The 27,687-nt window shown below is 33.0% G+C and overlaps 1 protein-coding gene across 1 annotated transcript in view; it reads right to left on the bottom strand.

Moving 5' to 3' along the window:
* Nucleotides 1–6,982, bottom strand: part of LOC129216034 (PH and SEC7 domain-containing protein-like) — a 45,682-nt gene extending 38,700 nt beyond the window's left edge. The window contains 1 exon segment of the mRNA XM_054850180.1: nt 6,102–6,982. Within this exon segment, the coding sequence (XP_054706155.1) occupies nt 6,102–6,976 (875 nt within the window). The 5' untranslated portion in view covers nt 6,977–6,982.
* Nucleotides 6,983–27,687: the final 20,705 nt, after the last annotated feature.

Raw genomic sequence — 27,687 nt, 5'->3', positions numbered from 1 at the left:
CACTTTTTTAAAGGGTAAATGTCATGGTTGACGAATTTTTGTTTGGTCAAAAAAGCTCAGTTTAGGTTATTTATGCCACCTTTGAGTCACACAGAAGATGTAACTTTTTTTTCAAATAAGATGGCTTGAAATAAATTTACTTTTATATTTGGATTATTCATTCGATAATAAACAAATATTTTGGGGGACCACGCGGTCAACCCCCAAAACTAAAGCAAAGGCTTCACAGAAGAATCTAACGTTCTCAATAATTAACCTTCCAAAAAGAAAAAAACATGCGTAGGAGAAATGAAGCTCATGTGACACGAAGCATATGTGAACATGGTATGTTTTACCAGTATAACATCAAGCAAAAAATCTTGAAAATTTCTCAAGTAACGGCAGTACTAATCCAACCTCTTAATCAAACTTTCAAAACAATGAGCCAATTTATGTTTCTGCGGTGACAACTTCGTTTTAGCAAGTGCTGTACTTAATTTTATCATTGTCTTCTTCATGTGAAACATATTTTAAACTAATTAATAAGAAGCTAAACTTACTTTTTGGAGTCGGGTAAATGTATGACAATGTTTAATTTTTTTTTTTTTTTTTGTTAAATTAAGAATTCTTTATCCTTGCAAGTTCTTCTAAGGTACATGATGGGGCACTAGGGGCACAGTGGAATAGTTCCCATATCCTTTCCGTAATTAATATTAGTGTAGAATATTATAAGTATTAGAAAAATGTGTAAAATATTTTTCATGTTAATTTTTCGTAATCATTTCGTAAATTAATTGTTCATTACAATTATTATTACAAAAAAAAACATTTATTTATTTTATTTTTTTCATTTTAATATATTTCTTTTCTTTTTTTTATTAAATAGTTGGTCAACAATTCAGTGTTAATAATATTTACAGGAAAAAAAAACACAAAATATTTTCACTTAATCAAAAACTGCAGTTTAAAGTTATTTTAAATATAGGGCATATGTAAAAGTATGAATACAGATAGGGAGTTAATACTTTAGTTCAATTCAACTTCGTTGGTGAATATGGCTTCCTATGTAGTAACTTCTTATGGCAGTAACATGTTAGTAACTTTCTTTCTATCCTTCTTATCTGTTTCTGTCTCACTGAAGCTTAAACTACTTTTACATGTGTTTGATTTCAATATCTCCGCGAAGCTTTACTTTGGCCGTTGCCAGAGGAAAAAAAATAACGATCTCAATAACAACAACAGTAATAATAATGATGATGATTGAAAATCAGAGAGTAACTGTTACCACAAGTTTGGCCCCTCGGATAAAAATTGAAGCGTTCATTAAACGCGACACTTCTCCAAACAGAGCCGACTGTATGTAAGCATTCATCCTACTCTTATATCAATGTTGTCCTTACGTGTATAGAATTTCGTTTCATTCTCACAATTCCTTCCAGGTACGATGTTTTTTGTTTTTTGTTATGCAGTGTATATTTATCTTATGCTGTTTCACTTACTGTTAATTATAGTTGAGTCCTGATAATCGGACAGCTGGCATTTATAGGAGCCCAAAAGCATCAACTCAGGGAATAACTTGAATTAACAAATTAAGAGTACATAAAAAAAAAAAAAAAACTGGAACACTACAGTTAAATACAGTATTTACCGAACTTAGCATGAATTTGTTAGTTTTAAAAAAATTTCAAATTTTACAATATTTCAAAACTACTTAGCATATGAAAAAAGTATTATTTTCTTAACTGTAAACAACACATTACAAAAAAAAAAAAAATCAAATTTTATAATATTTTAAAATTTTATCTATTTTGCATATGAATAAAGTATTATTTTCTTCACTGTGAACAACACATTACAAAAAAAAAAAAAAAAAAAAAGTCGAAAGTGATAATATTAAAACACATATAACACAGAAAATCCAAAAAAAGTTTAATCCGAACAGGCAAAAAAAAAAAGTATCGCAAATAATCGGAAATTCTCGAAATGAAGTGGAGTTCAGCAAATTTTCTCAATACTTTTAGAGAATTATCCAGTTTTTCCATGAACAGCCTACAAATTGCTCCGCAGTAACAGTCGGCCCAACTATTCACATTTAACTTCTAGTTGGATATCACTACATTCCAAAACGTGAGTTGTTGCCCACACTATTCCTAATTTCTAATCGAAGCACAGACTTCAACTTTTCTAAATTGCCAAGAAACTTCGTCATTATGAGAAAGTTTATTTTTTTACTGACCGGATTCTTTACGGAAGAAGTCTAAAAGAGAAAGAAAGAGCTAAAGACTAAGAAGTGGAAGATATTTCTGAAGTGGACAAATTTCACAACCGTTTATGGCTATTCTAACTCTTTTGTAAAAGGGTAATAAAATATATATATTAGGGTGGTCCAAAATTTCGAAGGTGAAAATTTTTTGAGTCCTACCCTCCCATTTTGTTCCAATGTATTAAAAAATAAAACAGACAAATTTTGAAAACATTTCGATAATATTTAAAGGTAGCTCAACGCAGATAAAGTTTTCATCATTGCTGAATAGAACGCGTACGACACACGACCATTGACCTCACTAAGGTAAAGTACAATTGCTATTTTTATTAACAAGAAAACAATTGCTTTATAAAATTGCTATTTTATATAGAAACTTAACAATAGCCATTATGAAAATACTTTTGTAAATACAAGTAAATACATAAAATCTATTCCTTTAACAGTCGTAATCGAATAAATTTTCAAATTGTTGCTGCATATGTTGGTATTCTTAATTGTTTTGGTTTTGATTTCACCAAAGTTGGAATGACAGTTTGCACTTATTTTTGAAATGCATATGTCTCTTTACTTTAAAATAACTGAGCATGGCAAATACATCAATTAGACCAAAATCAGAGGTTTATCTTCTTAGTTCAACCGTAAGTGAGCTGACAGGTAGTAAACTACCTTCAATTCGTATGGCATTGGGTATGTTTCTTTATAACCATATTGAATTAAAGAAAACCGTAAGAGAATCTTCAAGAAGTACAATAGAAGAAATAACAAAATTTTGGCAGAAAGTCAGAATACCCGTACAAAGACCCCAAAACTATCAGCCCAAGTTAGAAAAACTTTATTAACAATGGAAGTTATTGAAAAAACAAAAACAGAAGTACAATGACACAAAAAAATAAAGAAGGTAAGCTTTTCAGGACTGGGGTCTAACTGACAAGGTTTCAGCAATGTGTTTGATGCAATGAGCGTCAATATCGGGGAAAGCAAGGGTACCCGTGCTTTACTAGAGCAAAAACTAAAGAAAAGGTTACTATATTTTCCATGTCGACATCACATTATGGAATTAATTATTGGTGCGGTTTAATAAATGTTTGGGTTTTTCTTCCGCACCAGACATACCTCTTTTTAAACAATTCCAGGCCTACTGGGAATTCATAGACAAAGACATCATAGGCATCAACAATAAAGACATTTTAGCAAAAGTTACAGATGTAAAGGATGATAACAATAGTATTTGCTGAAAGATTACTACATGAAGCGAGAGATGATTATCGAGAATGTCTTGAACGATGCTTAATATTTCTCATTAAAGTTCCTCCACATGGTATCAAATTTGTAGCACCTGGGGCTATGGATCATGCTAGATGGATGTCCAAAATGTTGTATTGTTTCAAAATATGGATGTTTAGCTGTCAATTTACCATCACATCAATAGAAGAAAAAGGGTTGCAAAAAAAAAAGCATATTTGTTGTACTTGTGTATTTAAAGGCTTGGATAACTGCTTCTATGCCTTAAAATGCACCGTGTAACGATTTTAAAGAAATCTTTATTGAAGTATAAAAAGATGGATGAAGACATAAGCAAAACTGCAATGCAGAAATTTGCCAATCACTTGTGGTATTTGTCAGAAGAGCTCGTGGCATTAGCCCTTTTTGCCAATAAAATGCCACAGTGCATTAAAAGACAGATGGTGAAGGCGATGAATGAAGTAAACGAGAAAAATAATGTGGTGAAGCACCCTAAGATTTTGCTAAAAAATTTTATGGATATGAAATTTGAAGAACTTGTGACAAAGGAGTCAATTTCATTTTTTCAAAGTATGGGTTTACCTGATACCTTCATTCACGTAGATCCAGAAATCTGGGAGCTTCAGTAGGATTTTAAGAAAGCAAAAAGGATTATTCAAGGAATTTCAGTGGTTAATGATAATGCTGAAAGGGAGCCCTTATAAAAGAGTTTAATGAAAAAATGACACGCAATGATGAACAATTCCAATTCTTGTTGCAAGTTGTCGCAGAACACTGACGAGCTTATCCCGGATGTAAAAAACAGAGTTTGTAATGTGTACTAAGGAAAGTCATAAACATAACTGTTGAAATATTATTATTATGTAACTATTTTTAACTTACAAAATGCTGGCAATTTTAATTAAATAAATTATATACTTTTCCTAGCGTCAATTTTATTTCTATCTGCATTTATGGAATAAAATGGTAAAACGCGGAACTTTGAAGCTGTTGAGCTACCTCTAAATGTTAAAATTATGAGCTCAAACTTCACAATAATTATTTTTTACTGACATTGAACAAAATGAGGGGGTAGGACCAATAAAAATCAGGAATTTTTTAAAAAGGGCATTTTTTGGACCACCCTAATATACAGTAAACTCCCGGTTATCCGCGGAATTGGGTGGCACAAGTGCCGCGGATAATAAAAATCGCGGATAACCGCAAAAATAATAAAATGGGGGACAAATCAGGTAAAAATTGTCCTATCTCAAATTCTTAACTGTATTGATGCATAGCACTTTCTGCAAACAGTGAAAATATATACGGAGTACAGTACAAATGTTTTGTATTTTTGAACAACCGAACTCAACAAACAAGTGTATGTACGATGAAGAACGCACAAAAAAAAAAAAAAATAATAATAATAATAAAATTAAATCAAATCAATCAATCAAGCAAAAACAACTGAGTGTAAATTTACAATTTTCAAAAAAAAAAAAAAAAAAACAGCCACTGGTTTTCGTTTTTTTACTGCGAAAATACATGTTCGTGATTGCTGATTGATTCGCGGATAATCCGCCCCGCGGATAAACCGCTCGCGGATAATCGGGAGTCTACTGTATATATATATATATATATATATATATATATATATATATATATACACACACACACACAGTATACTCTCAATATCTCGAAAATCTTGATGTGACGACAAATTATTTTTCCCCTCGATTTGGCGTATTTATCTAATGTTATTTTTCATTTTTATGTTCTACTTATCTTCATACTTATGTTTCATTCTTAAGAGTTTTTAATCAAAACCTTGTTATGTCGAATATGTTTCAAAGTCAAATATTATTTTTCGAAAAAACCGTAGTTCATTGTATTGAAGCAACCCGAGGAATGTTTCCAAAAATTTCTCGCACTCTTCATTATTTCTCTCAGGGGTTGGAAATGATTCGGAGAAGCTTATCTACTGTCACTTTCATTCTAAAGCCCGGGAGTGTCAGAAAATTTAAGTCCTAGAAACCCAAAAAATTTACCTAAAACTTTTGTGCGGCATCTATCCCAGAATCCAGAATTCCGGATGATTTACCCTAAAAATATTAACACGTAAACATCAAAAGTTGTCCTTCTCCTTTTTGGTACAAATTGTAAGATGATGGGAATTTGGGAATGAAATATAAATGATTCGAGCATTATCGTGTCGTATATGTGTACAAAACAGCAGTTTCTTAATATTAAATTTTACTTTTCTAATTCTAATTTTAAATGAAATTTTCACATAAACTTATTAAAACTTATTAATTTGGAGACAGAATATCTAAGCACGTTTTGAATTTTAATAGCTATAGAAAGTTTTTTTTTTAATTTTTTTTTTTTAAGTTTTTGAACGTAAGACGGTTTTTGTTTGAAATTTAGAAGTCCATTAGAGCGCCCATAATTAGCACTTACAAAGTAAGAAACCCAAGAAATTGTTTTTAATTGCTTTGAAAAGAGAAAGGTTCGAAAATGTTTTCTTTCATCTCGATGACCTTTGATAAACAAAAGTGACACACTTAACAACATTGAACAGAAGAATGCAAAAACAAAACAATATTTAAGAAATACAGAATGAATAAAAACTTACTTTTTAGACAAATGTCTTGAAACGTCCGTTTTCTTGAAACCTTCCAGACCATAAAGGCGTTTGGCTAATCGAACAGCTGATGGTAAATCTACAGCTTTGGGACTGTAATGAAAACTGTGGAGGCTCTCAATGTCGGATTCATCATCAGTGGGGGGAGACTCACATCGTTGAGCAGGAGGTTCAAAGTCATCTATGTACTTATCTTCGATGGCTGCTAACGATTCCTCGTCGCAGCTTTCTGTGAGTTCATGGTAAGACACGTCTCCGAAGGTATCCTCTGAACACTGAGATGTTGGACTCTCCACACTGATATCATCTGCTGCTTTAGGCACGGATAACGAGCTGCTGCGGGATGTCGGCGATCGATCAGGAGCTAGAGCCTGCAAAACAGGTTGAGGCTTATGATTCTCGCGCATTCCGCTAGCTAGATTCAGTTCGATGTGAGGTGGCACTTGTTTAACTGTCCTACTTAATGCTTTCGTTTTATTCGTGATATCTTGGAAGATTTCAGCAACGTTGTCCTTCTTCTCGATGTCCCGAATCCACTCTTCGTCCAAGTTGATTTCCGAGCCAGGCGAAAGACTGCCGTCCGGAGAACCTAAATCGGAATCGGTCGCACGGGACAGATCAGTCGCATCGTCCAAACTGCTGATGGCAGATATTTGCTCACTCGTGCATTCACAGTCCCCACTACCGTCGCTATCCCTTCGAATAGTTGTTGAAGAATCAGAAGGGATTATTTCTGAACCAGATGATTCACTCAAAGTTTCAGAATGAGCAGGCCTCGGGTCTGGCATGTCAGTCAGTTTTATGCTTATCTTTACAGGCGAAGTAGTCTCACTAGAACTGGGAGACAACTCGCTTTTCGAGTTCATTGGCTCGTCGGGGCTTTTGGATCTGGATGATATCCCACAAGAGCATGAATATGTGCCGCAACAATCTTCGACACCGATCTCGTTGTAAACTTCATCTGCTTTGGTGTCTAACAAAGTGTCTAGAGACGAAGCTAATTCATCCTCGATATCTATATTTACAGTGGTTAGAGATGATTTCTGTAAGTGATCCTCACTCCTAGAAGTCCTAACGAAACTAGTTGAGTAACTAAAAGGCATCTTTTTCTCGATAATGGGACTGTGAAATGACGACAGTTCTTTTTTAAACTGCTTTCCTCTCATCCTCTCAGTCTCCTCTGGACTTGCAGGGGTCGAGTGACAGCCCGTACTAAAGAAATCAAACCTGTCGTTTTTGGAACACATTTTAGAAGACTGAGAGGAATCCGAGTTCAAACTGATGTACAATTCATTAGGCATCACGAAAGGCTTTTTGTTTGGGCACGTTTTATGAGAGCAAAAAATATCTTTCTCGCAGTCAATTTTGTGGTTATCACTGCATGGCACAGGAGAAACAGAAGAATCTGAATTTTTTTCATTTTCTAAATTTTTTAAGTCAGCTAATGGTTGCTTGAGATTACTATCTTTAATAATAACACGGCTATCATAACGTTCCATGACCTGCACTGTTAAAAGTAAATGCAGATCTGAGACCACCTCCTAGGTTCTGCCGATGTTAATAGCACATGATGACCAGATGATAGTGCATTAACCAGTATCATCAACATCTTACATGAGATACAGATTTTGGATCGATTTGGGATTCGTTTCATCTTGATGCATTGAGACCTATTTATAACCATACACAGCATTATTTAAAACAATAACATAACAGAAAAATTATATGAAATTTATACAGACATAAAGCAATAGAAATGAGACATTTTATAAGAAGCATGAAAAGAAGTTATGTTTTAGGTAGTAAATAATGGATTTTTGGAACTTTACAAATTTCGAAAGTAAGCCAAGTTTTAGAGAGGATTTCCTCTTTTCAAGTCATCAACTTAAAAGCTTTTTTTTCCATCACACACTTGGTTTTTTTTTTTTTTTCGTTAACAATGTTAGTCTTTCGCTTTTTCTCCCACAAATATAAAGGAAAAAGAAACAAAAGAATTGAATAAAAGTATCAAAATAGGATTAATCTTTGAAAAACCCTAGAAACGCCCCTCCCCTCCCCCAAAAAGCAATAATAATCTTATCAACAGTTTATCAGTTTAATAAATAATTTCAAACCAAAATAGTAGGTTCATGAAGTGGAAAGATACGCGTCTATCGCTCTACCTATTCCTCCTTACATAACATTTTTTTTTTGTTGAAGGTATTATCTTTTTCAAACATAACCCTTTTAATTCTTAAAATGTTTACCAAGACATCTTCGTTCCGTAATTATGATTTTGACTTGAAAAAAAGATTGTTGACTTACTATTATTATTATTATCATTATTACTGCTGTTGTTGTTGTTGAACATTTAAACAAGGCTCTACAAAGAAAATTAAATTCCTTCTAAAGTTTGATTCAAGAGTCGAATTCGCTTAGATCAGATTTAACACAAAGAACTTTTGAGGTAGAGACAGATAATATAAATAAAGGGATTTGTTTGATATTTGATTATTTCACAGCTAGTTTTTGAACAGCTTAAAATGGCGGCAGCTATTATGAAAAGTTTTAAAATGTATATTTTTAGTGCCTAAAATCTTCATATTTAAAAATTCAAACGTGCTTTTAATCATGATTAAGAGCAAGTTAATTTTGTGAAAGGTATACAAATTCGTGTTTTCATACACTATTCATTATTATTAAATTCATTTTATGTATGAAGGATGTGTCTAACACATGTGTATTTTATTTTACCCCTTAATTTCTAAGAATTTTAAGGTTAGAAAATGCTTACGCTCAAGTTCCTTCAACATATTAAAAAAACATCTACATTACTTAGATGATCATTAAAAAATGGTTTTAAAACAGCAAATGAGTTAAGATGGTGGATGACTAATGATAATTAAAAGGTTTGAATATAGTGTGAGTTACATTAAACGTTTTAAATACTATTTAAAATAAATACATAAAATAGTAAATCAAATAGAAGTTTGAAGTGAGATAATCAAAAAAGTTCATCAATAAACTTGTAAAAGGGCAGATCATGATTTTAGGATGCGAGTAGAAACTGTTACGTTTTTTTCTATAGAACTATAAAAGAAGGGGGGGGGGGGAATTGGAAGAATCTACTTACGAAAATTACCACATTGCTTGGAATCGATACCACTTTTCATAGACCGTAAAGCAATCACCTAAAGGAAATAAAAAAACATTTCTAAATGACAGAGAAATTATATTTTGAAGTAATCATTTAGAATAAAACATTTGAGAAATGACAGAGCATTTTATTAGGAACATATGAAAATAACATGAAGTAAAAGTTAAACACAAAAAACGTTAACTTTCACAAATTCGCTATTAATTGCAAACAGGGTTTTTTGGGAGAACGGGAAACTTCTAGTTGAATACAAAAGAAGTGAGCTTTTAGATCTAAAGTCACCCGACAAAAGTACGTATCTGCAATTTATTGCAACTTTGTGCAATTATATTTGCAATTTACCATTTAATTGTCAGCGAAAAAGTATTCTTTTCTTTCTTATTAAATAACATATTTTGTTGTTTTGATTTTTGCGCAATTCCTTTGACTTCAGTTTTTTTTTTTTTTTTTTTGCTATCATTAGGTTCGTCATTTCGGTTCAATGCACAATTTTATAGGGAAAAAACATGCCCTCTTCTATGTAAATACATTAATTTCTCAAAACCCGGTGAGAAGGGGGACAACTGACCAGCCTGCCCTCATAAATTACGGGCCTGGCTATAAATTTGAATCTCATTCCGGTAACAAAGAACGAAAAAAAAAAAGATAATTTGAACAACATCTAATTCAAAGGATTACGAACTTGTATGAAACATTTGTGATCGATTTTTTTTCCTATCATTTCGTGACACATTTTAAAGCACTGGACTGAACGTCGAACATGTTTTCAATAAAATTTTCAATCAATATCATCAAAATGAAACGTCACTTTACTCTTCGAAACATTGCTTTAAGCGCAAAAAACACTTATTTCTGACGCATGAACTACGAAACAATAAAATTTTACGCAGAAGGATAAGATGCAAGTTCTTCGTGGTCATTTTGTAGTGCGTGAGATAAGTCATCTCGCAAAACGTTCTCCATTTGTAATTCTGTTTAGCAATCTTTATTGACTTATAAAAGTCAAGTTCAAAATTGACTGCACTAGTCACACGTCTAACATAAAGTTTAAGGAAGTAAAATAATGCGGATCCCACAGAAAGAAACCGTAAAGAATTTCGATTTTGTGCGTTAAAAATGGTCTTGATTGAATGTACAGTAATAGTTTTTTCTGTATCTTTATTTCTAAAAAATATAACGAAATATGTTTCAAATGGTGAGTACAGTGGACGCCGGTTAATTTAATTAGCTGCTCATTGAATCAACCGCTTTAATGAATCAAATCATCAAAAACAGAAAAAAATCCAGCTTTATTGAATTAGCCGCTTTATTGAATCAGCCGCTTAATTGAATCAGTCGCTTTATTGAATCAACCGCTTTATGGAATCAAAACTGTTTAGAAAAAACGCCATTCATTTTTGCGGCGGATACTGTATAAGATCTTAATAATACAGAAAAAAAAATGTTTAAAATGAATTTGAATTCTAAAAGTTTGAATTCAAATTTTGTTTTTCGTAATCACGAGTTGCGACAGGACCCTACTCATTGGAGTTATTGTTTCTAGAAACGGCTCCTATCCCCCCAAGCCTGCCTCTCCTCCTAGAAGGTTACGTGTGCAAGTGTTGTGCGCGTGTATGTGTAGGCGCATGCGTGCATGTGTACGCTTGTGTGCGTGCGTAGAGATGTGATGTGTGTATGCACGTAGGCGTCTATGTTATGTGTGAAAAGGCGTTTGTGTGTATGTGGGAGAGTGTATTGACGCCACCCCTGCCGAGACCGGTAGGTGGTAGTGCTGCAGAGGCCCATGGTCCAAGCTGAAAAAGGAACCACAACGCCAATGGTGGTCAAGTGAGAACAATAAGCAATCGTGATTGCTCAAAAAGAGTTAGTATTTAGATAATAGAAAGTAAGGTATAAGATTGAACAATTGAATTACTTTTTAAATCACACGTTATAGAATTTCTATGCAACGAAAAGTTAACCTTTAGGGTAGCACAGATCAGCATGAAATGCATTAATATAATGATCATGATAAAAGATAAGTGTTTGACATCTACGGCAAATTAAAGTTACTTTAGACACAAAAATAATACATCATCAAAGCAAAATTCATTTATTAAATGGAGCAGAACTTGTTCTTCAAGCATTTTAAGAGGGAAAATTTGACTAGTACTAACTATCCCAAACAATGAAACAAATATTATCTTAAAAGAAATCATCTGCAAAAATTCATAAATATAGATAAGTAAAATTGAATTAGCCGTACTAGTTTACTTTCACGTGCTTTTGTATTTAACAAAATAAATAAATAATTATTTAGTATTTATTTTATACTTTATTATTTTAATTTGCTTCATTTTACTTATTCATTTATCTTTTATTTTTCTCCGTGAACGGGAAGTCATTTGAGACAGCTTTTAAAAGGTGTATAAAATACTATTTCTTCCATTTTCTCTTTATATTAAAAAATATTAAGGTCAAAGAAAATTTTGAAAGGAAGTCTGTGGCGTGCCTGCGTCCAGGAGATCCCATAGCACCTACAGCCTTGAAATTTTGTACAAAATTACTTCGAGTCCCGGTGGTTTGCACTTGGGGTTTTGCTTTTTATTTAAAATTCGAATTAGTTTTTTTGTAATTAATTTTTTAAGCTCAAATTTCGCGTAAATTGCCTATCATTGCCTATTAAAGGGGTGAAAATTACATGCACATATTAATATTATATATCGTTGGAAAGGGTAGAAATTTCCGCGTTCTACGCAATTTGTTTCAATGCTCTAACTTAAATACAGCGGGAGTTATTTGCGTTTTTAGCTCGAACTTTTTTAGGCTTAGCTAAAATTTAGGCACTTTTTTCTTCATTAAATCTATCAGTAAAAAGTGAAGGAATCGTCTAACAGTTTTCCCTTTGACACCACTCGAAAGCGCGGCTTTTTTTACTCCAGATGTAACTCGATCTATGGTCGAAAAACTTAGCTTCTATCTCCAAAGAAAAAAGTTACAAGCAGTTTTAATCAAGTTCGAAAAATCTCATTTTCATTCAAATTATTGATGTTTTATTTGGCGTTGCCATAGTTACTCCGTTTCGATTGTTTCTTTCTTCTTTCTTATTCACAAATTTTAAGGGCTTCGATTTTAACGGAAAATTTTAGGCTCAACTCAATTCAAGTCCCGAGCTAAAGAGCACAACATATTGCTAGAGACCACGAATATGGAAGCGACTTTTCAAATGTCCACAACTGCAGTTTTGCAATACTCAGGAACCTCTTAGCCCTTATCGCTTTGCAAGTTGGTACAAATCATTTTGATACCCGGGGAAGGGGGCTTTTTATTCCAAAGGGAGCTCATAATGCGTTTTTAGTATGTTTCTCTCTAATTGACGATTTAAATACGACGATTTGCAAATCAAATAAGATTGTGAAGCAATCTTCGGGGGTTGGTGAGCGTTAGCGAGAAGGAGGCAGAGCCCTCTAGTGCATACTGAAATTAAGTAGAAATCACTTTTGAAAACAAGGAAATTCTAGCACAAGAAAAAAAATCTGCTTTCTCTTAGACCATCTTGTTCTTTTAGGACCTTTATAGAAGTTTATTACAGAATTTTAAAAACAACGTCATTACTTTTATGAATTTTCTAGATTTGATCATCTAATTATTTTAGGACCTTTATAGAAGTTTATTACAGAATTTTAAAAACAACGTCATAACTTTTAAGAATTTTATTCTAGATTTGCATCAATCTGAATGGTGATTAAAATTTAATCTCCTTGATCTTTTCTTTACTAATAATAAAGCTGAAAGTATGTCTGGATCTCTGTCTAGATCTCTCTTTGTGAGGATCTATGTAACGCGCGTAGCGCCTAGATCGTTAGGTCGATTTTCAAGAAATTTGGCACAGAATAGTTTATAACATGGTGGCGTGCACCTCAAAGCGATTTTCAAAAATTCGATTTTGTTCATTTTCTATTCCAATTTTAAGAACTTTTCACCGAGTAAATTATCATAACGTGGGAGAGTAAATTACCAAATTATCATAACGTGGATCCGTAACATGGGTAAGCATAGAAAATTGGCGAGAAATTCATCATCCATTATTTGTAAATATGCAGGTGAACCAAATGACCTTTTAATTTTCTACTACGGGCAAAGTCGTGCGGGTACCACACTAGTGAAAATATAAAATAGAACAGTTGGTTTTAAGAACTGTGGAAGAAAGATCAATTTTGATTGGCGAGTTCAAGTCAAAAAATTATGTCGGATATGGAAAATTAAAAGATTAAACGCAATGAATGTATACCAACATATATATTTATAACTACAATGGTAAATTTACCCTTTTGTGAGTTATTCTCAAAATTTCTCATGCATTAAAAATATGAGAATGTTGCGTTTCTTTGATGGATAAGTAAGAACAATAAAGCATTCTTAGAGATTTTTCTATGTTAATTCTACAGGATTTCTAAAAAAAAGTTTTGAATAAAAAAGTTGGTAGCTTAGGTAAAAAAGAATCACTCTATTAAAAAGGAATTAAAAAAAAAAACTACTGCCGTTATCATATTACTGTATCATATCTGGAAACAAAATTTTAATAATGACAGAAAAATTCAGTTGATGAATGCGATTTATCATCAAATAGTTTTAATCTTTATTTTTGTTCAAACTGAAGCAGGAATTATTAAATAACACCCGCAGAAAAAAGTTAGAGCTTTTCCACTTACCTAATTAACAAGTCGCGAAGCAAGTCACTCTTAAAATAATATAGCGCCATTCGATTAATTACAACGAGAAATGTAAATTTATTTAAAAAGGTTCAGTTATAAAAATAACAAATTGTTCTCAACTGCTGCTGAAAATCCATTTTTCGACAGATATTTTTGCACAGAAAAACACAAATTTGGTATTATTTTAGTTAAGTTTGAAATGAAAAAAAAAAATTAACACTGCACATATATAAATTATACGTCGAAGTTTTCAAATAGTGCAAAACCATTTAAAAGTAGTCTTAACTTTTTCAATACCGTATTTGTTCTTCCCTCAGGATAGTTGCTTTTCTTCAAGATTTATGAGAATTTTATTACGACCCCCTTATTTCCGAAAGTCGTAAGCTATCTTTCTTTCTCTCTCCTTCTTGAAGGCATTTTGATTGTGCATTTATTTTAGGAAGGATATTTTCAACCGGTATGACTTTTAAATTTAGTACTGCAGAAATAACTGGAAGAGAGCAATGTATTTGCTAGTAAAGTGTCTCGCTTATCCTTTTTTTTCTCCACAAAATTCAACTTTCATGAAACTATAAATCATTTACATTACACAGTTTTAAAGGATCAAATTTGAAATATGTTTTTATAGAACGACTCAGTATTGAAAAAACTATACTGTCCCTCTAAAGAAAAGAAAAAAAAAAAAAGATTATGTCTTGCTTACAAAAAGAGAAAAGGCTGCCACGCAGAAAACTTATTGGTTAGTGAAGTTATTAATCATGAAAAACAGAAAAAAAATAAAGTGCTTATATGAACATAAAATAAATCTACATCGTTTATCATAAGAACACCAATATATAGATGTACGGATTTTTATGAGAAATCTCCCTCCTCCCTGCAAAAAATTTTGTTTCCACTCGTGGCCATTATACACATAAAGAAAAACGGAGATTGTAATGAAACACAAAAGTTTGTTTGGACGAATCGGGACACGTTGGTCTGTTTTCTTAGTCTCCCTTTTTTTTTCTTTTAAATCATACTAAAAACTTAAGTGAGCAGTTTCATTAACTACCATAAGTTTCATTAAATATTTCTCATCATTCCAGACTTTTTTTTGAAAATACCCAACTCATTAACTCTTTTAGATTAATTTTCCAAAGAACCTTGTAAAGTGGACGAACGTGCTCCATGCCTAGGGTACGTTGATCCGCCTCATGGGACAAATTGGACCCCAATACGCAAACAACTTCTGACAATATTTATAAGGAAATAAACGTTAGTTAATTAAAATTAACAAAATATGTGTAGAATGATATCTGTGAACATAAAAATCTGCTACCACCGGAGCAGACACTGGGTACTGGTAGAATGAGACATGTGTCACTTTTATGCACCGTTGCATCATCAATATTTTCTGAGGAGTGAGGCATTTTTTTAAATTTATTTATTTGTTATTATTTTTATTTTATTTTACTTTTTTTATTTATTTATTTTTTTTACGTCTCATAAAACGAATTTCACAATGCAATTCATCAATTTTTTAAGTAACTAATCCCACATAACGTACTTTTGCTAGTTTGTTCGCATATTTTGCCACTACGCGCAGACCAGCTTTTACTTCGTTGCTGCTAATACCAGAATCATCTATATTTTCGGGAAGAACAGCAGTGAACTAGGGTCTTCACCAACTTCACTGCTGCTAATACTTCATTTGTTTCCGCTAAATGTTCTAAAATTTTAGTTTTAGTGATCTTCTATAAGTGAACCGGCGTCTCTGGGTTCCTTGTGTGAAAAAATGTTATCATACTTTTCTTCCTCTACGACACAAAATAATGAAATTCCAAATAATTGTGAACTAAAAGAACCTACTTTTGAAGATAAATTCAATTTACTGATCCAATCTTGATGAAAACAGCTTACAAAAAAAATCAATGTGCAGGCTTCTGAAAATTACTTAGCACTGCTAAAACTAATTTCTAAAATAAAATATGATCATTATAACTGTACCGTGTGATTTCACTTTTAGATTCATAGGGCTATAGGAGCCGTTTGTTGATCAAAAGTTAAAATAAAAAGTATTAGTAGCAGTAAAATAATTGAGACCGGTCCAACATACCCTTAGGTTCAACGAGCCTGGACTCTACCTTAACGTTTATTTACAAAAGTTGCATTTATATTAAGAGTAGTTTGGCATATTTAATACTTTAAAACGCAGCTAAGAGCATGCGAATAGGAAAAAACATATCTTACATTAGTTAGATTTTACTTATGATAGGAAAAATGTATCTCAAATTTGAAAACATATTTTTGAAAAGAAATGCGTACCAGTTAATCAACAAAAATAACTTCAAGCATACGTTCATCCTAAAAATATGCGAGTAAAACATAATACCAATAAATTACGGATCGCATGACAAAGGATACAAACATGAAGAAAAAAAAAGTTATTGGCTTGTTAACTTCAAAAGAACTTTTTCGGGAAATTAGGCTAAAAACGGATTTATACTAAACGCACGATTTATCCGGAAGATACAAAGTAACAAAATAGAACACTTGAGATAAAATACCGTAGACAAGTTGAAACTTCATTTATCGAAAATTATTGAAAGCTATTATAACCCAATGTATACCCCCCCGTTGTCTGAATGGAAATTTCCACAAAGGTGGCTCCTGATAATATATTTTGGCAACTGGTGAGGGCCGTTGCCACAGTAACTACATAAAAAACATGATAACACAAATTCCCAGCCAATATTTTTAATAAATTATGTATGCGAGCGAACTTAATGACATTTAGAGGTGAGCATTTGAGATAAGATTTTGGAAAATTATAAATTATTGAGGATGGAGGAGAGGGGAAAAATAAATATGTAATAAAATGTATCTATCAATTTATTAAGGATAACTAAGGACAATTTTGCCTATAGTCCAATGCTCTTTCATTGAGGCAGTGATTGAACTTTTATTATATTTTATTTCTATATTAATTATCCAAAGAACAATTATCAAGGCTCTAGTCCAAAAACCTACAGGAGGCCAAAAAAGGAGGGGGGGGGGCCGAAGATTAAGGAAAAAATTAATTAATAATGAAACAAGATAAATAAAAACTAAAGTCTTTTTTTTTTATATATTTATCAAAAAAAGGAGAAATGGCCTAAATATTTGCTGAAAAAATATAGAAAAAGGCCCCGCAATCTCGAAATTGTTAATGAGTTCTGACTGGAATTTGGAATAAATACTCTTGCATTATGAAATAAGATTCAAAACACTGTTTAAACTTCATCGTTAAAACATAAAAAATTTTTATTAATAATCCTATTTATTTACGAATTACTGAAATATAAGCGGAGAGTTTGTGATTCTAGCTACAAAATAATAATAATAATAATCTTACTACTATTATATATGCGAAAGTTTGTCTGTATGGATGTATGGATGTATGGATGTTTGTTACTCTTTCACGCAAAAACTACTCAATGGATTTTGATGAAACTTTACAATAATATAGCTCATGCATCAGAATAACACATAGGGTAGTTTTCGTTCCATTATTGGGGGCAAAACCCTCTTAGGGGGGCAATAAAACACAATTTTCGTATAAATTCTCTAACATGGGGATGAAAAAATACTTGCACATATTAACATTATATGTCCATCGAAAGCTCTGATTTTTCTGCTGAAGATGGTACCTGTTCGAAATTTCTAAGTAGAATGAAAAACGAGTTACGAGCTTTTTAGTGCTATGTTCGAAGGCTTTCCTCAACTCAACACAATATTTAGTGTATCATCTCAACTCCCTGTCGATAGCGACTATTGTTGTATTGTTGACTATCTTTGCTTTTCGTGACTGTTTAAGGCTTTTCTCAAGTCAAATCTTACAGTAAGATTTTTGCACGAGATTGGCAAATAATACATGGATTTGGTTGATTATTTTCCATTTGAATGCAACTTTGAGGCAATTAATGGGGTTTTTTTTATTTATTTGTATTGAATGGATATTTAATTGATCAGCAGGAATCTAGCCAAACTTTTTTTGTGGAATCATTTTAATAGCTAAGGCATTTGGTATTTTTTTCAACTGTCGCTCTTTTGACTATGCAATACTGTTTCTCGGTTTTCACCATGTAACCAAATATCGCCAATTCTTTAATATTTCTTTCTTTAATTTTGTTAACACGTAAAATAATTCGCCAACTAAATTAAGCGAATCCATAAAGAGCACAAACACTTCCATTAATTTGTCTTCGCACACACTTTCAAACAATTGCCAAATTTTTACTGTTTATTGGAAACATTTCGAGTAGCATCATTTTATAATCACCAGAAGTATCTCTGTATTTGGCGACTCTATTTCTTCGATGAAAATTAGTAACACACAGATTTACAAAGCAGGGAGGAGGAGTCTCATTTAAGGTATCCCAAAACGATTAACGCAAATTTAATAACATTTTAAATCGCAGTAAGGGATTACGGGCAGCTACACTTTTTAAAAGTTTGTACTTCAATAGCAATATAAAAAAGGTTTTAGACTATGTTAAAAAAGAAAGAAAAAAAGATAAATCTTTTTAAACAAGTGAAGTTTAATTTTATATTTTCGAAATTCCTCAAATTTGTACATGCTTAAATATCGTTTTTTCATTTCTAAAAGAGTACTATTTTGTTCTTCATACTTATTGCCATTTTACTTTTATGGGTAAGGAAGAAGCTCTTTTTTTAATCACGTCAAAGCGGTGTGTTTTGAGTTATTTTAGTTACAGCAGAGAACGAATAAATTTAGCGATTGTTTCTCATAATTACTACAGACCCAGGCAACGCCGGATATTTTTGCTACGTACAATTATCTGGTAACTAAACAAAGTCATGAAATAGAGTCTGCCCTCTACCCCCCAGTTACCGTCGAAGAAAGATTCATTTTTGGCCAGAAACGGCCAAATACATGCAAAACATTTTCTTTATAGCATCTTCTGTTCGGAATTAAAAATCGTATCTTATGAATATAGATTAACCAAACATTTTACGCAGTTTCATAAACTTGGCAAATCTCTGCCGAATGTATGGTACTGTGGTCCTTTGGCGATAAATAATGGATTAGGATTTATTATTTTACATCTTAACGTTGCTTTTAATTGCAAGAAATATAAAATGACATTTTAAAAACGTATTTGATAGGCAGAGTTATGATATCGTGTTCGAGACGAGTGTTCAAAAATTTTGGCGCTACAGCCATTACAAAAGTTGCATTAAAATGTAAAAATTCCGCCAAATTAATTTTGGTAAAAAGATCATTAAGTACTATGAGATATTACAGTTAAAATTAATCCGCCAAATTAGTGAAACAACACTTTTAAATAACATTAAAACTAATATTAAAATTTAAATTAATCCACCAAGTCCATTTTTTATCTCCATTCTTACCAGGCGACCACTTTAGTGCATTGGCGAATTATTTAAAACTTTTATGAAACTTTTCATTTTCTTTTTTCTTTTTTGTGTGTGTATTTTTAAGGGTTAATGATGCTAATTAGGATTTTGGAGAATTAATGTCCCTATTTTAATGGCGACAATGGAGAATATTGTTCTTTTCTTTCTTTTATTTTGTTTTTGCTTTTTATTTGTTTTTTATCCTATGGGACCTGCGCTGAACTGATGAAGATTTTTGGAAATAATCATAACTGAGAAAATCAGAGGGAAATGTTATTTGAAAACGCTGATAGAGACCATTCTAATAGAGACTTTTGGGAATTTTTCTCTTTGCGAAATGAGAAGTTTTTTGTACTATTGTCCTCATTTAAATGGGATCTTTAAAAAAAAAAAAAAAAACAGTTGTGCTTACTCTGATTTTAATGGTATTTTTACTCTGAACTTTTTCGTATTGTAATCAGGACCGTTTACGTTATTTAGAAACAGTTGATTTCCTTCCGCTGGGGATTTTAAAGGTTTGATGTTCTGACTCTAAAGGGACAATATTAGAATCAGGATTTGTAGTAATTGTTGACCCTTTTTTGGGACGATTTCTACGATAAGAAGTTATACATTATACAATATTTAGATTTCCGGTGTAGCGCTGGATGTTATATATTTGACGGAGATCGGAATTACAAGGGAACTGTTTCACTTTATTTAAGAATAGTTGACCTCACTTTTTGAGAATTACCAAAACTAACTTTTCTACAATTCCTGAAGGTTTTCAAGATTTATTTTGTGTGATTTTTTGAGTGTCTTCCAAGATTCGCCGACATTTCATTTACCACCCTTCCCAATGATTTTCAGTTTTAATCATACCTTTTGATATATTTAAGGGGGCAGGCAATTTGAAATGTCAACCAAACTAGAGAAAAACAATTTTTGGTAACTATTTGACCTCTGCCTGTAATGACCATTAACTTGAATCAATTGAAAAAAACTACATCAACGTGAGCGAAGCCGCGGGTAAAAGCTAGTAATAGTAATAAATAAATAGGTAGATTAACGAAATATATGGTAATTGCAACATACAGGAAAGACATAGCCACAAGGATTGCATAAAAACCGTTAAAAGTAAACGAAACACTAGAACAATGGAAAATGGTATAGATGAAAATGAGGGACTGGAAATTTTAATATATATATATATATTTAGACCTCTAATGTTTAAGAACCACTAAAGCAAATGTTAATGGCTACGATTAATGAAAAGCTAATGGTTTTAATGCCAAAAAATATTTAATATTTTGAAGTGCATGGCTGCAAAAGTAGGTATTTCCAAACGAAAAAAAAAAATCAAAGGAAAAGTTCACGTATCTGCAAAATATATGAGGTACGATAATTTTCTTGTTTTTTTTTTTTCTCTTCTTTTTTTTTTTTTTTAAATAACCATTTAGAAGTAAAACGAGTGAAAAAATAACACTTTTGAAACTTTCTGACTATCTCAGGTCACATAAGCATTTCAATATCTTTGAAAAAAAATAGAAACGCATTTGCGAAAAAACTGGAGGTACCTATACTTTTGCAGCTGTACGCTTTATGTTATTTAACTAAATCTAAACATACGTGTTGAGACGTTCAATTTGAAGAGAACATTCTGAAGTGTTAAAGCAAAAGGGAGAAAACTCCTATTATAGGGATTTGTCGGTAATGTTAGGGAACAGGTATTTGCCAATCGCAGTAGTTTCGATCCGTATTTCTCTCCGTACTATCGAATGAAAGAGTCGTTTCAAGCACCTACAATATATATTATCAAATACTTCTACAATAATAGCATACCTTACACTATCGACTAATTAAAATTCGATTGCAATTAGCGAGATATATATATTATCAGAAGAGTGGAATGGCAATTTTATCTTTCTTCCATGTTCTGAATGCGAAGTAGAAAATTGCAAAACATTGCCCAATTTTTAATATAACATTCTTTTATTGATTGAAGAAACATGAACGTAAGTAAAAACTTCAGGTAATCACAAAATTAATTTTTGCAATTACTGAGAAAGTAAAAGTAACAATATTGTTTTCGTATTTGAAAGATATAATCTTACCCCTCATTTATCTGATACAGTTTTCTCTAAAATTCCAACGCTTCACAATCATACTTGGACACATTTTTTTTCTTCTCCGAATGTTCTAAACTAATTATCATAACCATAATATATCGTAACCAAAAACCTTTTCAGAAATTACAACAGAACACTAATTAAGTTCAATAAATTACAACTCGCATAGTTTTAGAAGTTTTCGCATTGTTTGCTGAAATGCAGGCACGAAATAACAGGACGATATTCCATTAAATCAAGTTCATTATGTTCAAAGCTAATTAATTACAGCTTTTCTACGTTATTATTAAATGTTATTCAAATTTAAACAAATGCTTTGATAGTCATGTTTTTAGAAATGCACAATTTCTGTTAAACACGCAAATCATAAATGAAAAATAGCGTTATCCTAAAACTTTGATACATACAGTGTGTGTCGAAATGATAGGTCCATCCGTAAAATCAAAAATTATGTTGGTAAAAAAGGATTTATTGTGTACAAAGTACTATTTTATAAACTAAATAGTTTCATTCAATGTAAAATAATACATGAAGAATAGACAAATAATAGGAATAATGTGTTACACAAAATTTACACGAAACAGCTGTTCCAAAAAGATAGGTCTATTGAGCCAAACATCAAATTAATGTTGAATTAATAAGAAATTTTTGCACCTTTTTTCTGAATAAGCTCATAAATCCTATTCGGCATAGTTTCTACAAATTTTTGCATATAATTTGTCTCGATTTTCGACCATTCGGTGGAAATAGCCTTTTTCAAGTCTGCAATACTGTTGTACTGCATTCCGCCTGCATTCACCGCTCTTGCGAGTATACCCCACATGTTTTCTATCGGATTCAGGTTGGGGCTGCAAGGTGGCCAATCGATGACATGGACACCATTATCCAGAAACCATTCGAAAGTGGACTTTGCAGTGTGCACAGGAGCATTATCATTTTAGAACATGAAGAATGGGGCCCCAATGTATTCTGATTGTGGAAGAAAATATTGTTCAAGCAACTGTTGATAGCCTGCAGCATTCAAACGATTGTCTACAAATGCTAAATCAGTTTTTCCAGCACCTCCGAATCCGGCTCATACCATAACGGAACCACCACCAGCTTACCTCTTCGAGAACATCCGTCTACCGTTAAGCACGTCGTGCCAGTGATACTGCCAGCCATCTGGACCATCCAAGTTGAATTTCTTTTTATCACTGAATATCACACGGTGCCAATCTTGTTTCCAGGTCATCACTTCCTTTGCGAAATTCAATCTCTTTTCTTTGTGCTTTTTAGTCAATTTTGGAGCCGCTTTCCTCTTCATGTAAACTAAATTGGCTAACTTCTTTACTACTCTACGGACTGTAGATTTTGATATTGGAGGGTTTTGTTGTCTGCGTAAAGTGGATAAGCTTATATTTCCTGATTTTAAGTACTTTAGGATAGTCCTTCTTTATCGGGCTGTCACTTTTGATGGGCGGCCGCCGGACAGATGATTTTTTACTGCCATAAGCAGTTCTAAGTCGCAAAAAATTGTTTACAACATTATGCGATCGATTTAAAAGCAAGCATATTTTTCTATTCGATTTTCCACACTTTTTAAATGCTTCAATTTCCCCTTTAGTCGGGGGGCTACGGGGAAAGAAACTGCAAATTGTGATAAAATTATGAAACTCGGCATGATTGTAGACATTGTATAAACAAAAATTTTAGGAAGGGGAGGCATTCCAAAATCTCCCCCCCCCCCCCTCAAACCCCCTGGCGGCCATTTTTGGTCCAAAACCAAAAACGGGTATTCTTTTTAAATTTTCGTTATTATAATTTTTTAAATCATTGGTTGTGTCACTCCATCGATGTTTATTACATTTTTAACCATTTAAAACTCCAAAAAATGTCTAATTTCAGAAATAACTTCAGAAAAAGTGGTTTAAAAAAAATCGATATTTTTAAATTGTGAGTTCCCTGAAGTGAATTTTTCCCCCCATAACAGAACTACAGGTTTCTGAATTTGAAGATACATTACACTGGTATTATATCAAAGTAGGGTCCCAGTTATCCGATCTCTAATTGCCCGAACTGTCCAATTATCCGGTCATGATGACCCCCGTTTTAAATGATTTAGCACGCATCATTGAAACTAATTGCGAAGGGTATAGGAGAATAAGGACTTGAAGAAAAAAAGGGAGAAATTAATTTCAAGACAACATAATTCTAATAGAAAGAAATTTAAAGTTGAATTTTAAATTTCTGTTCATTATTATTATTACTATTGTTGCTGTTGTTAATTCTCCGTCACCCAATTGATCATCAGTAAGCTTTTTCTCATTTTATAATATATATATATATATATATATATATATATATATATATATATACACACTGGTGTCCAAAAGTTAAGCATAATTGTTATTTATGTGAGTAATGTGAGAAATATACATCGAAATAGGGGGAAACGTGATATGCGAGTGCAACACGGTTACAAAATAAGGAAACTACTCAAAAAACGGTGACATTTACTTTTATCATCCCAAAAAATAGTTTAAATGAAAATTAGGCATATGAGGAGTTTACTCTTTGCACAAAAATTTTTCTTTAAAAGATGATGCTGAAGTTCAATAGTGTGTATGGCCACCTCTGATTGCCAGGCACGTTGCACAACGATTACTCATACTTTCTATGAGGTGGTGGATGAGTTGTGGGCTTAAACAGTTCCAAGCATGCTGGAGAGCTCTTTTTAGCTCCGGAGCGGAGCTTGGCGGGGGCGAACGGGCTGTAAGTTGTCTCCCGAGCATATCCCAGACATGCTCGATAGAGTTCAGATCAGGGGAGTTAGCAGGCCACGTCATTCGCTGGATATTTTCTGATTCGAGGAAGTCATCGACCACAGCTGTTCGGTGACATGGTGCGTTATCGTCCATGAATATGAACTCAGGACCAACAGCACCTCGAAACAAGCGAACATAAGGCTCAAGAACCTCGTCTCTGTATCTTTGACCAGTGACTGAGCCTGTCTCAAAAATATGGAGATCGGTGCGGCCATCCAACATAATGCCCGCCCACACCATTACTCCTGCTGACGCAAAGTGATGTCTTTCTCTTATGTTTTGCGGTTGGAAACGAGTCCCCTTTTCTCTCCAGATTGTTACCTGACGAGAATCACTCTGTAAAGTAAAGCGGGACTCATCACTGAACATCACATTAGCCCACTGTCCCAGACTCCAATGTCGATGTTGCAAACTCCAGTTTAAACGAGCGCGTTTATGCGCTGATGTGAGAGGAATGCAAACTGCTGGTCTTCTGGCATACAGACCGACATGATTGAGTCTCCTGTAAACAGTTTGCCTCGAAATTGTTATTCCTGTGACGGCACTGAGTGCCGAACCCAGTTCTCTGGCACAGCTGTCCCTATGACGTCGTGCAGAAATTGCCAGAAAACGATCTTGGCTTGCGGTTGTGACTCTTGGTCGACCTGGTACTGGTCGGCGGGTAACATCTCCCGTATTTGAAAACCTCTGTCACAGTCTCGAGATTACACGCTGAGGCACATTAAGAACACGGGACACTTCAGTTTGTGATCATCCAGATTCTAGCATTCCAACGATTCTTCTTTTCGCAAACATGTCCAATTGGCGTCTTTGTGCCATTATTAGTTCTGTTTCACCAGATCCAATGTTTCTTGGTACAGCAATTGCATGAAACGCGCCTGAACTCTCTAAAGCGTGGGAGCTGTTTTATCCACATTCCGAAACGCGCACCTAATTCGCGCATGACACCATCGACTATACTATTTTGCATAAACATATTGTTTCTTCTTCAACCAATGAATCTCCGTAAGTAACTTTATATAATTTTAAGAAAATTTACAGATTTTTCTCGCATTTTATGAATAATGCTTAACTTTTGGACACCAGTGTATATATAAACAATTTTAAGTTTTGAAGCACCGTGTTAAAGCTGGTGTTTTTAAAATTAAAGTTTATTAGATCGAAGATTTCAACCAACTTTAGTATCTTTACTGAAACTTTGAAGGAGTTGATTTTGTGTGTGTGTGTGTTCTTTCATTTTATTGCTATAAGCTATACATATACTTTGATAACTATGCAGGATGGTTACCAGTTTTTATTCAAAATAATTTTCTTCAGCCCACAAACCTTCCAGACGTACACAAAGCCTTTGAAAAAAGAACGTTTGTTGTAAAAAAGACAATGAACGTGTTTTCTGTAACTGGATCGGACCATGCTTAGCAAAACAATGCGATAGTGAAAGGAGATGATGGGGCTACTGGTCTTTCACAGATCCAACTGCGTTAAGAAGATGGATGTTGGCTGGTCTTCAAATTATCGATTTAATTACAGTTACCTCTGCTGATTTAAAGAAACGCTGTGTAAGCGAAATGAAATGTTAAGTTTCTAAAGCATGTTTTCAGGAAAAGTCTTGAAGAGAAATAGCTAAACATGAAAATCCATTTTTAGAGTCATCGAAAGAGTTGTTCTCATTGGAGACGAATGTAGCAGTAGACGAAGAATGTGTGGAGCAACTGATGAAGATTGGGCAAGTTGAAGATAAAAAACAGTGCAACAAATTTATAGAGAAAAGAGTTGTGACTCAAAAGTATCCTTAAGTTCACTGGCAGAAAAACAATAACTTTTTAACATTCCATTTTTCCAGAAAAATCAGTAAGTCTGCTCTTTTACTGAAAAGATTAATATCCGATACAAAATCGTTTTCAAAGCTTTTCATTATTTCAATACCGTAAATTTCAACCTAGTTGAATTTCTCCTCTATGAAAATCAACCTCACCCTACATCGATTTCAATAAATGGAGCTCTTTGAACGGGAAATAAGTCTGATCAATAGCATTCCTGCACAATGAGTTAAACAACTCGAGAGAAGAACAAAACGAGTTAAGATGGTATGATGAAGATGCAAATGATGAATGCTAAATAAATGCAATGGAGATACATTGTGACGCCATTGTCTATGATGGTTCTTTCATCGTTCACATAAAACGACCTAGGGCAGAAAATTTTTCGGTGGAGTATCTGCATTCTTTTCAGGATACAACAAGACATATAAGAGGAATAAGAGAAAATGGTTTGCTTTCTATGAACTGGTAGTTTCTACGAAACGCAGATAACACAGAATTGTTTTCCATGATTGCACTAACTATATGATCTTATGTTTGTTCTTAATGATGTGACACTGATTTTCATTGAATAAGACATCTCTAGTGACATAAAATCACGAGGAAGCAAATTTCTGGATCTTCGTTCATGTTTTGCATACTGCAATAAGAGGACACAGGAGCATATTCGTTGAAATTGTTGACAACGATGCTTCCATCAGCTGTACAAAAAAGGGGATAGAGAAGATTTTGGAGCTGGAAAACACTTTCGACTTATACTAGTTCAAGACTTAGCGTACAAATTTGGTCAGCAAAAATCAGTTGTTCTAAGAGAATTTCACTCATTCTCAGCGGAACTCTCATGGTTACCTTTTTTCTAGCAGGTCGGAAAAAAGTGACGATATGGGAATGATGAAAAGACTATCCTGATGTTATTGGTGTATTTTCATATATATATATATATATATATATATATATATATCCTATCTTAAATAAAATGCACAATTAATTAAAAATTTCAAATATCTTAGCGATTCATTAGTCTTTGCTACAACTCGTCTGCATGCAACTTGCCGTCCGTAAATGAAGCTGGAAACTGTTTTTCCACCAGCGAACAGTGATCAATGAATAACTTACCACCCACAGCTGAAGCCCTAAGGCAAGTTATTTAGTGCTTATCAAGGTGGACATCAGTGGGGCAGTATGTCCAAAAATTTAGCCTTAACTTCAATTTATGATTGGGGTTTTACAGCAACTGATGAAAAGCACGTTCTTATTTGTTTGAGTTTGTCCAAAGTTTCAAGTTCTTGCTGAAAGCGAATTTACGTTATGCAAGTTTAAAAAAAAAAAAAAAAAAAAAAAAAAACTGCTCTCAAATAACTTGTGGGTGCTTCAAAAATGGACTTATCTAAACACCTATGTGCAAATACTGCAATGGAAAATGTTATGTACTTGTGTAAATTACTTGTAAATTCAAACGTTTTAAATTGCCTTCGATAAAATCGTTGTATGCATCACTTAATCAGATTTGTGCCGCAATCTAGTTGTAGTTTTTGTAACAGTGAATTATATTTCAATAAATAACAATTTCATTAATAGTAAAAATATTGCTAGCTTTATTAACATAGCACTT

The sequence above is a fragment of the Uloborus diversus genome, chromosome 2 (assembly GCF_026930045.1).
Source record: "Uloborus diversus isolate 005 chromosome 2, Udiv.v.3.1, whole genome shotgun sequence".
Taxonomy (NCBI): domain Eukaryota; kingdom Metazoa; phylum Arthropoda; class Arachnida; order Araneae; family Uloboridae; genus Uloborus; species Uloborus diversus.
The sequence above is the reverse complement of the archived record's forward strand: the minus strand, read 5'-3'. Positions and strand labels throughout refer to the sequence as shown.